The 13,377-nt window shown below is 43.0% G+C and overlaps 1 protein-coding gene across 2 annotated transcripts in view; it reads right to left on the bottom strand.

The window, feature by feature from the left end:
* sorcs3a (sortilin related VPS10 domain containing receptor 3a) overlaps window positions 1-7,617 on the bottom strand; it is a 315,141-nt gene extending 307,524 nt beyond the window's left edge. For both annotated transcript variants that reach the window (XM_050045235.1, XM_050045234.1), the window contains exon 1: window positions 6,816-7,617. In XM_050045235.1, the coding sequence (XP_049901192.1) occupies window positions 6,816-7,493 (678 nt within the window). In that variant the 5' untranslated portion in view covers window positions 7,494-7,617. The remainder of the gene's footprint in view (window positions 1-6,815) is intronic.
* Between the last annotated feature and the right edge of the window lie 5,760 nt (window positions 7,618-13,377).

Genomic DNA, 13,377 nt, shown 5'->3' with positions numbered 1-13,377 from the left:
TGCAGCAGCAGGTGCAATGCATCCTGATTGGATGGCTTCCTGAATGGCTTCTTTAATGTGGTAGCGTTTCTGTGCCGAGTGCTAAGGAGAGTTTTAACATTATGTGACACTTTTAAGTGCATCCGGTGACCTTTAACAGGAGTTATAAAATGGAATCTCAAATTGTGCTGACCTAGTTAACTTCAGGGAAAAAGAAAAAAGCGGGATTTTTGTGTATCCGGTCACAAGGGTTAGATGTTTTTAATAGTTGTATCTTTCAGTCTGATATTCTGTGAATGCATTTTGCTGTATGTTCCTGATTACATTTCAAAATATGTGGTTAGATGCATTGCCCTTCCCACACAAAACAGTTGTAAGCAAATGCTGCTTTTTTTTTATCTGCAAGGCTAACATCTACACTGCCCATTAAGATACCCAGAAATGAAATATGACCTCCCATACATGACATGACTCATCCTACACACGGAATTTGAAAGCTTAAGCATACAGTGCGAGCATTAAGTGACATAACATGCTTTTAAAACCACACTGCATGAAGGTCAGCCTCTGCCCAACCCCGACTGTTCGGTAACTGCAGCCAAGAGTTTAGCTCTCGAGGCCAGTAAAGATGGATTCCCCATTCATGTTTTGTGGCACGTGGCTCCTTGCCACGACATCATACTTTCAATGCAAAAAAACAAGGGACAGGAAATAAATTTGAAGACACTAATTAACGGAGGGTGGACAGATCGAGGGATAAGGGAAATAAGGCCTGCTGGAAGGGTTACATTATTTATGATATTCTCGTTTTTTCCCCCATCTTTCTTCCTCCAGAGCAGAGGGCCACCAGGGTAGTGGGAGAGGGAAGAAAAGAAACAACTTTATAATGTATTACCTTCAGTAATTTAGGCTGAGGGGTGAGATGGGTTGATGGAAAGCGAGTGGGAACAAGACCCGCCCCTACTTCCTAAATCATATCCCCCTGACTGCAGAGACCATGGTTGGAAATGCTACACAAGGCTCTGTCCTTGTCAGTAGGTCTCTGGGCTCTCTATGGGTGGTGCATGTAATGACCATGACATGCAAATAGCAGCCAGTCAGGTTGATAAAGCATTCTACAACATCATTTTTGCAGGATGTCAGATTCTTTCAAAAGAGGAATCATTTATCGACTCCTGTTTCCAAAGACATATTGCAAAAACGGGAGACACTGTCGGATCTTCAGCTTTTAAAGCCTTATGCATACCTGGAGCATGTGTGCGTTTTTTCAGCATGACATATTTATCTTCAAATAGCACTAGTGAGAGGCTGTGTACGTTCCTACAGAGAGAATTGGGAATTTCAAACACACACAGCTCTATTGATGACTTGCCAGATATGACTGACCTGTCCCTGCGTGAGTTCTCATGGCTATAAAAGACCACTCATGTCGAGCTAATACTCGTCCATCTATCCTCACTCCCAAGTGTGGCGTTGATCAGCTTTAAAGGTGAAGCCCCATCCTGAATTATCACCAAAGTATGCTGATATTTACGGAGACAGTTTAAAAAAAAAAAAATTTAAAAATCATTGCAGATGCTGTTGGAAGGAAATCTCAAGGTTCCCTTAGAAGAGATGAATGTTTCAAGATCACACTGAAAGAGGCACTGCTACTGCTATCCATTTTGTATTCAAGCTGTCAGTCACAATGCCATTATGCTCATGACTGCGGAGGGTGGGGGGATTACACAGCCTCAGAGATACTTCAGGAAAGAACTTGTCACTTTGCTGTGGGCATGCTTCATTGGAATTATGCCCATGAATATAATAAATGACAGTTAGTCTCAACACTGCTACCTCTACATTTTTTGGTTAATATCTAAGGTTAAGGCTTCAACATAACCTGCGTAAGCCTGAGGCTGAGACATGACGACACATACAGCGACAGACAGAGAGGGATAGAGGCAGAGCAGCGGGGGCAGAGACAGCTAGTTGGACAGGTACAGAGAGACAGTGAGAGTGCATTAGCCTTGTGTACACGCCTCAGAGGACACACCATTCCCCCCGGGGGAACCCACAGCAGCGTCAAGTCCTCCCAGAGGTAGTCACAGTACAAGACACGGCCGACCAATCTGGCTGAAATAAGACTGAGAGAAAAGTCTCTAGACCAAAGAGGTTGTGAATGTATGGCCGATTTAAGGGCAGTCAAGCAAACAGCAAACCAGTCAGCCAGCTGAGATTCATTTACATTTATATTCTGGGCATTTAGTCCAGAAAGGTTCAATGGTTGAGCAGGTAGGAGTTTGGTATCTTGGCTAAAGGTCAGTGGAACAGGGCAGACGGCTGCTACCCCTCCAATAAGTCTGTCTGTCACTTAAAATTGGTAATTCTCAACCAAACTGAACTGTGGTAGCATCAATAAGTTCTCCAAACTACAAAAAAAGGCTGCTTGACATTACCTTAGAGTCCCAACCCAGATGAGCCTTCTCTGATCTGGCACCATTTTGGTCATTGTTGTGTAAGGTTTAGGCAACTACAGCTACTTAGATAAAAATAAGGACTTCTCATGTTTTGGTTCAAAGACTCCTTTTATCAAAGTTAGCAACAGATTGTGAACATAGTGAAAGAAGCCAGTGTTCAGAATGATCACAGTCAGAATTAAAAGGAGAACGAATTGGTTAAGAGTAGGCAGTGATTGTGGTCATGTGGTTGTGCTAAAAAAGGACTGCTTGATCAGGGTTATGTTGAGACAACTGGCACTCTAAGAGTGTCAGAGATTGCAGAGGCAACAAGTTTTTCATAGAGCTAGGTCAACTGAATAGATAGAAAAATATGTAAATTAAAACCATAAAGGAAAGATGAAAAATGGAAGGTTTTGGTAAAAGAGTCTCTTGATGACCAAGGTTAGGGACAGAATGTGGTCAAGGTTAAGAGAAATCAACACTGACAGTTGGTAGGAGACTGAATGTGATCATTTATAACCGTAAAAAGATACTTTGCTAATTTTCAACCAGCTTTCCGTCAACAGTGTGGGTAGTATGTGGAAATGAACTATGGCAACTTTGCCTCCATCTTACTAGAGTGCACGTTTCTCTGCTCATCACTCGGCTCATTTTCTTCCCCTGTTGGCTCCAGGGCTGTTACTCAAACTACAGATTGTACCTCCACATTTTCGCATGCCCGCTAGCCTGGAAATCCAGACCCAAATCTGAAAAGATTTAGGGTCTGGCTATGAGTAATGCAAATGGCCCAACTCGAGGGGTGGCACCAAGCATGCATTTGAAAATATCACTGCACGCAATTGGATAACACTACGACCAACCAGAACAATATACGGGGTGACGTATCCAGAGCGCTACCAGCGGAGCTAACTGGTAGATTAGACCATAGACATGTCTATGGATTAGACTCTTGCCGTATCCAGTCGGCAAAACAGCAAAAACGTCCTTCTTGCAAAGGAAAGACTCGAGCGCCGTCTTCTGTTCCTCTTTTAGAGAAAAAGCTAAGTCTAACTCGTTCATTGTAGCGGCTAAAGCCGTTTCAAACAACTGGTGTTCATCCGTAGCCATCTCGCAATGTTTACAGACTGATTCCGGACTTCGTCGTCGCAGCGCTGTCGTCATCTGTTTAGCTTGCCTCTGGCCCGCCTATATCAGATACGCCGATGTGATTGGTGCAGCTCGGCTACAAGGGCATGGGTAATGAGCATCATTACTGATTGCCAGAGTGACTCGCTGAGCAAATTCAAATTTAGCTCTCGCGAGAACTCTGGATTTCCAGGGTACATGCCCGCCACCACCATGGCCACAAAAGTATAGAAGCATATCCAGAGATATCGCCTTGTCTCACAAACTCAGACCAAGCTCCGATCAAATGGTCAAACTAGGAAATGCTGATCAACTATAAACCAAGATTCTGTTACTGTATTGCCTATTTCTCACCTCAAATGTTTTCAGAAACATATTTTAACTTAGCATTTATCTGTAATTCGAGAACGTTTGTTACCTGCTGGCCACCATATTGTATTGGACAAACTTGCATTACATCACCCACCAGCGGGAGCACGTATGTCAGCATTCTGGTAGTTGTAGGTTTTCAACCTCTTGAGCAAAGCAAATGCCACGTCCCTTTCTTTACTGTTTTCTCAGGTCATGTAACACCAATTTCAAAAGTATTGGTGTCTCCCTTTGCAAAGACAGTTTTATTGAAACACCTTCTTTCCAGCAGTAAAATACTTCTTTAAAATAGTAGTGTCCTTCAGTGCTTGACTTTGACACTGGAGGCCGCTACTTGTTTAAGGTTAGAGAAGAATCATCGTCACGGTTTAAAGAACTACTGGGTCAATGCTGTGGAACTGTCATTGTCATGTTGAAACGAAGAAATACAAAGTTATGGTTCAGGAAAAATTGTGTTCAAGGTCAAAAGAAACCAGACTGTTGGTAGGAAACAGAGGGGTTTTTGTCAGACACTTTGTGAAATCAACCAGCCCGACTTCTTTCCCAAGAGGTTTTGTGGTGTAATGACACGGTCGTGATACGTTTGCGTCATTATTTGCGTGGCCACAAGATGTCGCTTTTCAGGAAAACCTAACAATATGTTGTTTAAAAATGTTTTACATAACGGTTTTTTGGTAGCTGACAGTGTTGAGGCAACAGAGAACATATGCTGTGCAGTAAACAGAACAGAGCCAGGGGTAGTTTAGTTCAATATAGGTCTCAACCACAAGACCAATAGGATGCCTCAAGTGGTTCAAAGTGTCTAATCAAATAACCATGTATGTGGTGAGGACAGTCTGGGACAGTCCGATGAAAAATGAAGGAGCCCACAAAACACACAATGGACAAAGAACTCAGTCAGGGTTAAGGTGGCTGAACCACGCTGGTCATCCATCCAACCAGCTAGTCATTCTGTTAGCCAGACACTCACTCTTCCTCTAACTTAACTACTGCTGCAGTTAAGTTAGAAGACTTCAAGCTCAATCTCCCTGTCGCACCATTCCATTCATCACCAGAACAAGCACCAACAGCCAATGAAGATTAAGTAGCAGATCTCCTCTCTTGAGGATGCTCTCGAGGGCCAGGCCTGATTTCTCTTCTTTTGCCACGAAAGAAGAAAAGACTTTGAAAAAGAGGCCTCGGTCTTCAAGATAATTATTAAAGATTTAAAGCTGAGGGGCAGCGGCGCAAAATAACCTCCTCAACCTCTCCATCCAGCACACGCTCACGCAGTCACACACACACACAAATATGTGCACACACACAAACATGTTCCCCTCACAGCGCCTCAGTCTTCACTGCGGGATAAAAAACAAGTTCATGCACCGTGTCATAATCAGCTCAGACAAGACTGAATATGTGGGATTTTTTTTTTTTCAGATGGAATAAAGCGAGAGGAACAGCCACAACAACAAATTAAGCTTGTGAAACCACAAAGAAGAGCCCATCGGCACCCTGTGAGCTTACATGGCTGTGTAAATGACTTTGATTCATTTTGTCTCATTATTCTCTTCCTATGAGGGCCCTCTTGTGTAAGAGGGGCAGGATTTTTCATCCATTTCGCATGCGGAATGGACTCGAATGTGGTCAGTGTCATTTTATAGACGAGAAAGTGACACTGTTTGCTGCTGCTGTAAAGATTTACACATGATATGGCAGCAGGTTGCCCCTGTCTTTGACCTGTACGGTTATGTTGTGACACGCAAAGGACTGCATGCTGTCATTCTGCAGCCAGAGAGCAAAGAAAACCTGTTAAGATTCCAGCTCTGATTATACACTCTTAAACTGAGCATCTAGTGTTCTTTAAGTATTTTGACTGTATTTATTACACAAATTCTGCAAATGAATGTTCAGAAATAATCTTGACTGATCAATTAAGTGGTTAGAATAACAAAAAAATATATATATTTCCCTCAATTTCTATATGTCATATCAGTGCTGACACAATTCTACAATGCACTGCAGCATTTATTCCCTGAGTCCATGTCATTAGGCAACATTGTTTCAAGAAGGCACACATCTTCTGCTTAGAAATAATGCTGATAAGACCCAGCCTCCAAATACTGAACACCCCCTGCCTGTGGCGATGCATTTCAAGGCTGACACCTTCTCATTTGCCATATAAAAACTGCATGGAACATCACCTATTACATTACAAAAAATAAAAATGTCGCAAACAGTCAATAAAGCTAAATTAGTCAGTCATTTTTAGGTATTCGGTTCAGTAAACCCCAAAATTCAGGGGAAGCACAAGCTGTCATACTCAGTAGAAATTCATAATCTAAAGAATTTACGGGCTTATTGGAGATTGAGCAATAATTTATGACTCCCTCCTTCCCCAATCAATTAGTTTGGATGAAAAACCTTGCATCATTAGGGAGGAATGAATCATGCAGTAGCACATCTCAAATTCGGTGCAAATAAATCATAAATATTTTTCCCACTACGGCTATAAATCACGACAAAACTACATATCATACTCCAAATGCACTTTCAGAGCATGCATAGTGTAGATGTGGGGGTGATGCCATAAAGCAGTAAAATAAAGGCTATAACAGAGATGGCGTTTCGTGTGTGACTGCCGGGGGAGTCAAAGGTCGCGACCGAATGCGATTCACAGTCGCTGCACAAGTCTGGCATTTAGGGAACAGTGTGCGTCGGTGCGCATCTGTAGCTTCCAGTGCACCTGTTAACAGTGAACCACAACTCAGCGGCACGACAGAGCACAAAGTCTCTGCCTCTGTGCGTCACGGAGTTTGTTCTCCGGCTGCTCAAAAAATATCCCCACTCTTCATGTGAAATATGGAGTCGTAAAAGGAGCAGAATGTGCAGAGGAGATTAAAAAAAATCACAGTGACTTACGCTGCTGTTTTGACCTGACCAGTAGACCACCGCGTGGTTATGCGCAGAGTCCCCCGTCAGGGAGAAAGTGCTGCTGGTGAGCTTGGGCTCATCCTGCCGGTTATTCCCTCTCCCTTCATCCCTGTTCCATCTGAACTCAGACCTGCCCAGCTTGTGTCCGTCAAACAATGAGCCCCGATCCCCCGGAGCGCCCGCATCCAAGCCGGTCCGCCCGGTCTCGCTCAAGTCGGCAAACTCAGGACCGCTTCTCTTCGCTCTCCGGAGCGCAGCATCCTCACCCTGCCCGGGCTCCCCTGCCTTATCGCTGCCGCGGTGACTTTCTTCACTGGACCCTGGCGCATCTTCCTTTGCGCTAACTCCATCCAAATTGACATCTTGAGGGAACTGGGGGACATCCTCGACAGAAACGCCTGCCTCATGCCCGTCGTCCACTCCAGTGTTTTGGTCGGTAACCCCGAGTTCCCTAAACTCTACTCGGATGTTTTTTAGGGTGTCCGGCTCCTGTGTCGGGTCAGTGCGCATCCCCAGCTGTAATTCCTCCAGGTGAAGTTGAACCGGCGACGTGCAAGATGCGCAAGTTATCTCCGCCTTGGCATTTTGTAGGGTATGAGCGGCTATCATCACCCAGATACCCAGAGATAAGTGCAAGCCTGGGCAGAAGCCAGCCCAAGTCTCCATCGCTGACAGAGATTTGGGGAGGTGAAGGACCGTTGGAGACCTTATCCGACACCTTAACTCCTCTCTCTCAGGTCGATATAGAATAACTGACGCCTCGATTGTCCGTCTGGTTGTTTGGGGAGGGGAGAAAAGTGCTCTTCAGCGAAACTGTTCACGTCCAAGGATCTTTGGTCGGGAAAGCCACCACACAGGAGGGAGGAGCTGTATCGCAGCCAGCTGCCGAGTGTGCGCCCGGAAGAGACAGTTAGAGAGAGACACACAGAGAGAGAGGAGAGAGACGGAGAGAAGGAGGGAGGAGAGAAAGGAGCTGTCCGTGGTACTGAGTCTTCCCCAAATCTGGAGGTAGTTAAGATCTTAGCGATACAAAACAGTCTATGGCACATCTCATGTCACCATCCAAAACACATATTACAAAATAAATATTGATTTAAAAAGATAGATAGATAGATAGATAGATAGATAGATAGATAGATAGATAGATAGATAGATAGAGAACAGCCCCCTCAGTCAGCTAATGATGAAACTAAACAATCAGACTGCCACAGCACTGAGCCAGAACAACCAGATTTTTTTTTTTAATATGAATCAATCAAAAGATCTATATCTAATATACAAAACCAAAGTAGACTAAATAGTTATATGACTCTGAAGAAACAATATACATTGGCTGAATATCTGCACTCTGTCAGAGACAGGAAAGTAGAAACAGAGAGACACAGACAGACAGACATGACTCCCCAGAGAGGAGTGTCTTTGTCGCCACTGCTGGACAGGTGAGGTAGATACAGAATTGCATTTCCTTCCTCCTCTACTGTGAAAAGTTCTCCTCAGTCAGAGATTTTCATTTTGGAGAAATAACCAAGACAATTCCAAACTTCCTGACATTAACCCCGCAACAGAAAGTGGCAGTTCTCCTGGGTGAAGGGACAACAGCTCCTTTGGGAGCTAAATATGTGTCTGCCTGCCACAATCTGAGGGACTAACAACTCATATGTATTCATCTGTTAAAAAAAAAAAAAAAAAAGGTATGTAACATGTAAAATATGATTACTTTTTATTTTTAATTTATTTATTCCTTTACTTTTTTATTTTATTCTATTTTATTTTATTTATTTATTTATTTATTTTGTTGTTTTTATTTTTGTTTATTTTTTATGAAATGCTTTGGCAATGATAGATAGATAGATAGATAGATAGATAGATAGATAGATAGATAGATAGATAGATAGATAGTAGATAGATAGATAGATAGATAGATAGATAGATAGATAGATAGACTTGATTTGACTTGCTCTTTAAGTGGCCCGAAAAGTTTTTTGTTTGTTTGTTTGTTTTTTTGTGCATGTGTGTTTATTGTTTATTGTTTATTTGGATCCCCATTAGTCTTCATGGAAATGAAGACTATTCTTCCTGGGGTCCACAATAGATCAAACAAAGACAATTACAACAGGGCAGAACGTTCACTGATGGATTTGGAAGAATTGGCAGGGAGTTGCACCACTCCTCCGGGGAAATAAGTCAGCGCCTTGAGGCACATGAGAGAGAGAGAGGCAGGGAGGGAGGGAGTGCTGGGATACAACGTTGACGCGTTCTGCGTATCAAGGACTTACAGTGCGGATGGCATGGCAATATAAAAGCAGGAAACGTGTGTGTGTGCGTGTGTGTGACAGACAGGGACACAGAGTTTGTAGGCCAGTGCATGAGTGAATGCCGATGCCTATAAGTGCAGCAGGGTTATTCATTAGTGATGGAGCATGTTGTGCCCTTGTCTATCAACTTGACTGCCCACAAATTGCCCATCAGGGAATACTCGGGGGACTGTGTCTGAATTTCAACAAATTTCCAATCATATCAGTTTGAAAATGGGATTTCCAGGATTTGTGGATTTCCAACTGCAGCTGCAGAGCAACCAGAGACCCTTTCTTGTGTAAAAATATCAGTTGGAGGGAATCAGCACAGCATTACACAGCCTGCACAGAGATTGCTCTGTATTCCACAAAGCACATTTTACCCAAAATGTCTGAGTCTGGAGAAAATCAGCTGTCCCCACAGGACCTTTTCAAACCAAATGTGATCTATATTTTTTATGATAACAATGAAATGGCAGCTGGAAAACAGTGTGACAGTGTGATGTTTGATGAACCTACAAAGATTTATCAGCTGGATCAGCCGCTTCCCTCTGATTTACAGAGCTTTACAGTGAGTTTCAGGTCATTGTTAAGCTGTCCGGCCTCAACTTCACTGGTTTTGTTCACTCTCACCACCTTCAGAGCAACGATTTCAGCAGCAGGTAACTGCTTTGAACAAAGAAAAGCTCTATAGCGCTGTTGCCAACCTGCTCAGCACCAAACAGCAGTTAGAGCTGGTGAACATACTGGACTTTAGGTGGATACAAACTGGACTCCAAATGATAATGTTACTCCGTCACTACTAATGTAAGTTAACAACTGTTTGCTAACAAGTCTCGCATATCAACATAAATATTGAGTTTCCAACTTGTTTCAACTTCTTGCTCATGCAGCTAAAAAAATCCGCTGGTTTAAAGGGACTTAAGAGGTGATGATACAGTTTTGAGAATTTCTGTACCCACAAGCCCATGCTGGTTTGCCTAAGGCATTTGTTCCCATCCGCAGTCAGGCTGCAAGATAACTTTGAGGGTTCATAGCAGGATAGGAAATCAGAAAAACACACATATTTCTAACCACAAAAGTAATAGATTGTTTATTACAGGGGTATTTTTTCAGAATTTCTTATCATTTTCTTGTGAATTGCTGATCATTGTAGCTCTGCAGGCCTGTAAAAGTATTTAACAAATGTCCCATGCTCACAAGTAGACATAGCTTACTTTAAAAATATGCGATATTGGAGCGCAAATTAGCTCACCTGGTAGAGCAGGCGCCGCATGTGCAAAGGCTGCAGCCACAGGTTGGATTCCGACCTAAGGCCCTTTGCTGCATGTCGTCACCCCTCTCTTTCCCCCCTTCATGCCAACAACTGTCTTATCAATTAAAGGCAAAAATGCCCTGAAAATATCTTTTTAAAAAATATGATTTTGTGAATACACTTATTTGCTTTATTGCCAAGAAATAGATGAGAAAAGTGATACCACTCTTATATCCATCCATCCATAACCTGTAACCGCTTATCCTGTTTAGGTGTCACGGGGGGGCTGGAGCTGATTCCGGATAACATCGGGTGAAGGTGAGGTACACCCTGGACAGGTCACCAGACTATCACGGGGCTGACACATGAGCCCCTTTTACACTGCCTGTTCAAGATGTGAATTTCACGCCGTTATTAGAGTTGTCTTGCCTTTAAGTTGGCAGCAGAGGACAATACAGCAATAAAACGACATCTGTGTAAAAGGGACAGGGTAATGGATAGACAGATATGATGTTTTGACGATGTGTTATGTGTGCGACCCACCCCATGGAGATTTAAAAAGCAACTGGTAGCAATTAGCAACTAACTCAAAGAAGAAGAACAGTAGCCAAAAATGTCCCTAAATTATGGTGACAATGAGGTCCGGGAGCTCCTCACTCTCTGAGCAGAGGATGAGATCAGCTGCCATTAAACAGGGACTGTAAATGATTGTTATTGCCATGTTATGCCATTGTATTGTTCAGAAAGTGCTGCCCACGCTGTTGCGTTACATGTCACGACCATAGTGTATTTTTTGCTTCTGGGATGCCAGCATGTCATCTAAAATCTGGGGCGGCATGAGGCCACTGTTGTTTGGTGCTGTATACAAAGCAAAGGCAACTTAAAGAGCAACACATTCTCACTCCGACCTCGTCACACTTTCAACATCCACATACGACGTGCAAGGTACCCTGGGTGCATTGGTTGTTGATGTTCTGGTACACCGTGTCAAGTTCTCTTCTTGCAAGAAACACTTCCGTTTTCACAGGAATTGAACTTACAGGACGCTAACACCGCTCTCTCGGGTGAAATTCGGGGTTTGTTGGACCCATCCACCACCCCTCCCGCCCACCCAACATGGACTTTCACCGCCTTAACTTTCGTCCTTGTCCCACCACGTTTCGACCACCAATTGGCCACATATCACGCCAATATTAAGGGACACCTTTTTTCGTTGGTTTCTGACGCCGCAAGTCACTGCCCAAGCGCCGGATTTTGACGACTTCGGAGTGAGACCCTGCTCTAAAGAGGGGGAATTCGTAGCAGTCCTTTAGAGCGATTTCTGTGGAAAAAGGGCGATAGGGACAACCATTTATGCTGACATTTACACCTCTTTTAGAATCACTCTCACTTCTGTACAGTAAATATGAAGCTGAAGCCATCAACCCATTAGCTTACTGAGCTTAACATAAAGCAAAAGTATTTCTGGTCAAGGAATAGTCTCGCACTTAACCCCCTGTAAAGCAGTTATTGTCGTTTTACACTAAGACTTTTGTACTTATTAAACAAATGAGATATAATGTGTTACTTAAAGACCTAAAGAGGTGCTGATAGACAAGTTTTGGTACCTTCAGACAGAGCTAGGCTAGCTGTTTTCCCCTGATTCCAGTCTTTGTGCTAAGCTAAGCTAAGCTAAGCTAAGCTAAGCTAAGCTAGCCTGTTGCTGGCTCTAGCTACACACTTAGCGCTCAGACATAAGAGTGATAGCATTCCTCTCATCTAACTCTCAGCAAGAAAGTTAACAAATGTAATTCCCAAAAAGTCTATGACCAAGCAGGCCGTCACCCAAGACAAACTCAGAGCCACTCAGATCAACACGGAGTCAGGGGCTGTGGACTGAATTATTTCAGAGAGAGACATTTAATGACATTTTAATGAAAGTGAATGAAAGTTCTCATCTCTTGTGATGATGCCATTCATCAATTACCGTGGCTTACTAATGGAGTGGAAATTACTAATCCCTTTTAACGATAAATCAGATGGAATTTTTCCAATCAATCCGAGTAAGATGTAACTTGGATGAGCACTGCACCAAAAGAAGGAGCTGATACAGTTTATACCTCAGATATACCACACGCATGTATCTCATAGCTATAGGGATGTCTTTATGCGCAGGGAGGCCTGGTGCTTGGAGACTACCCTTTAACAGAAGAAAGTGTCCTTGAGCAAGACACTTAATTCCTCCCTGAACCAGGGGTGCTGATCTGTAGCTGACCCTGCCCTCTGTCCTCCCTGCAGCCCAGCAGCTGAAAACCTCAGTACAGAGACTAATAAAATATGAACTCTCACTATATATTATACCATTATGTAAAAGAAAAAACATATTTTGGATGTAAAGCACTTCAGCTGTGAATGCCACATTTTCAAATTACTTGAAAATGTGATGTAAGGGTTTGTGGGTTTGTGTTTACATGTTTATTGGGGGCAAAAATAGTCAAAACTGAACATATTGATGCTAAAAATACTTGGATTAGCCTACAAAATACCCACCATATGTTAGTTTATTTTTAATTGTTGAATGCTACTGACAAGGTTGCTTAAAAAAAGGAAAAATACACACATGTCCTTAGTATTTGAGTTTTTATGGTAATATTATCCCCTCCCCTGGCTCTGTTGTTTTTAAATTCTATTTTCTTACCTACAAAGGCCCTAATGTGTCATCGCAGCTTCCTGTTCAAACCTGGTTTTCACAAACAAGGAGAAGTAAACATGATATAAGTTTTAGCGACTGTCAGCCCGCATTTTTTTACACTTCATGGGCCCTCATGGGGAAATAACATTCCTTAGTCTAACAGCAGATCTTGCAGCACTGTACAAAAAAAGAGGTGTCTTGTACTGTAATATTACAGGAGGACAGTTACCGTGTGGCCGCTGGCACTGGTGAACTGTTAGACACAGTAGGGAACGAGCACAACACCTGACAGGTTTGACTCCTTTTCAACTTCTATCAGGGAAAATCCCC

Source organism: Epinephelus moara, chromosome 5 (genome assembly GCF_006386435.1).
Source record: "Epinephelus moara isolate mb chromosome 5, YSFRI_EMoa_1.0, whole genome shotgun sequence".
Taxonomy (NCBI): Eukaryota; Metazoa; Chordata; class Actinopteri; order Perciformes; family Serranidae; genus Epinephelus; species Epinephelus moara.
Note: the sequence above shows the minus strand (reverse complement) of the source record. Positions and strands in the feature narration are given on the sequence as shown.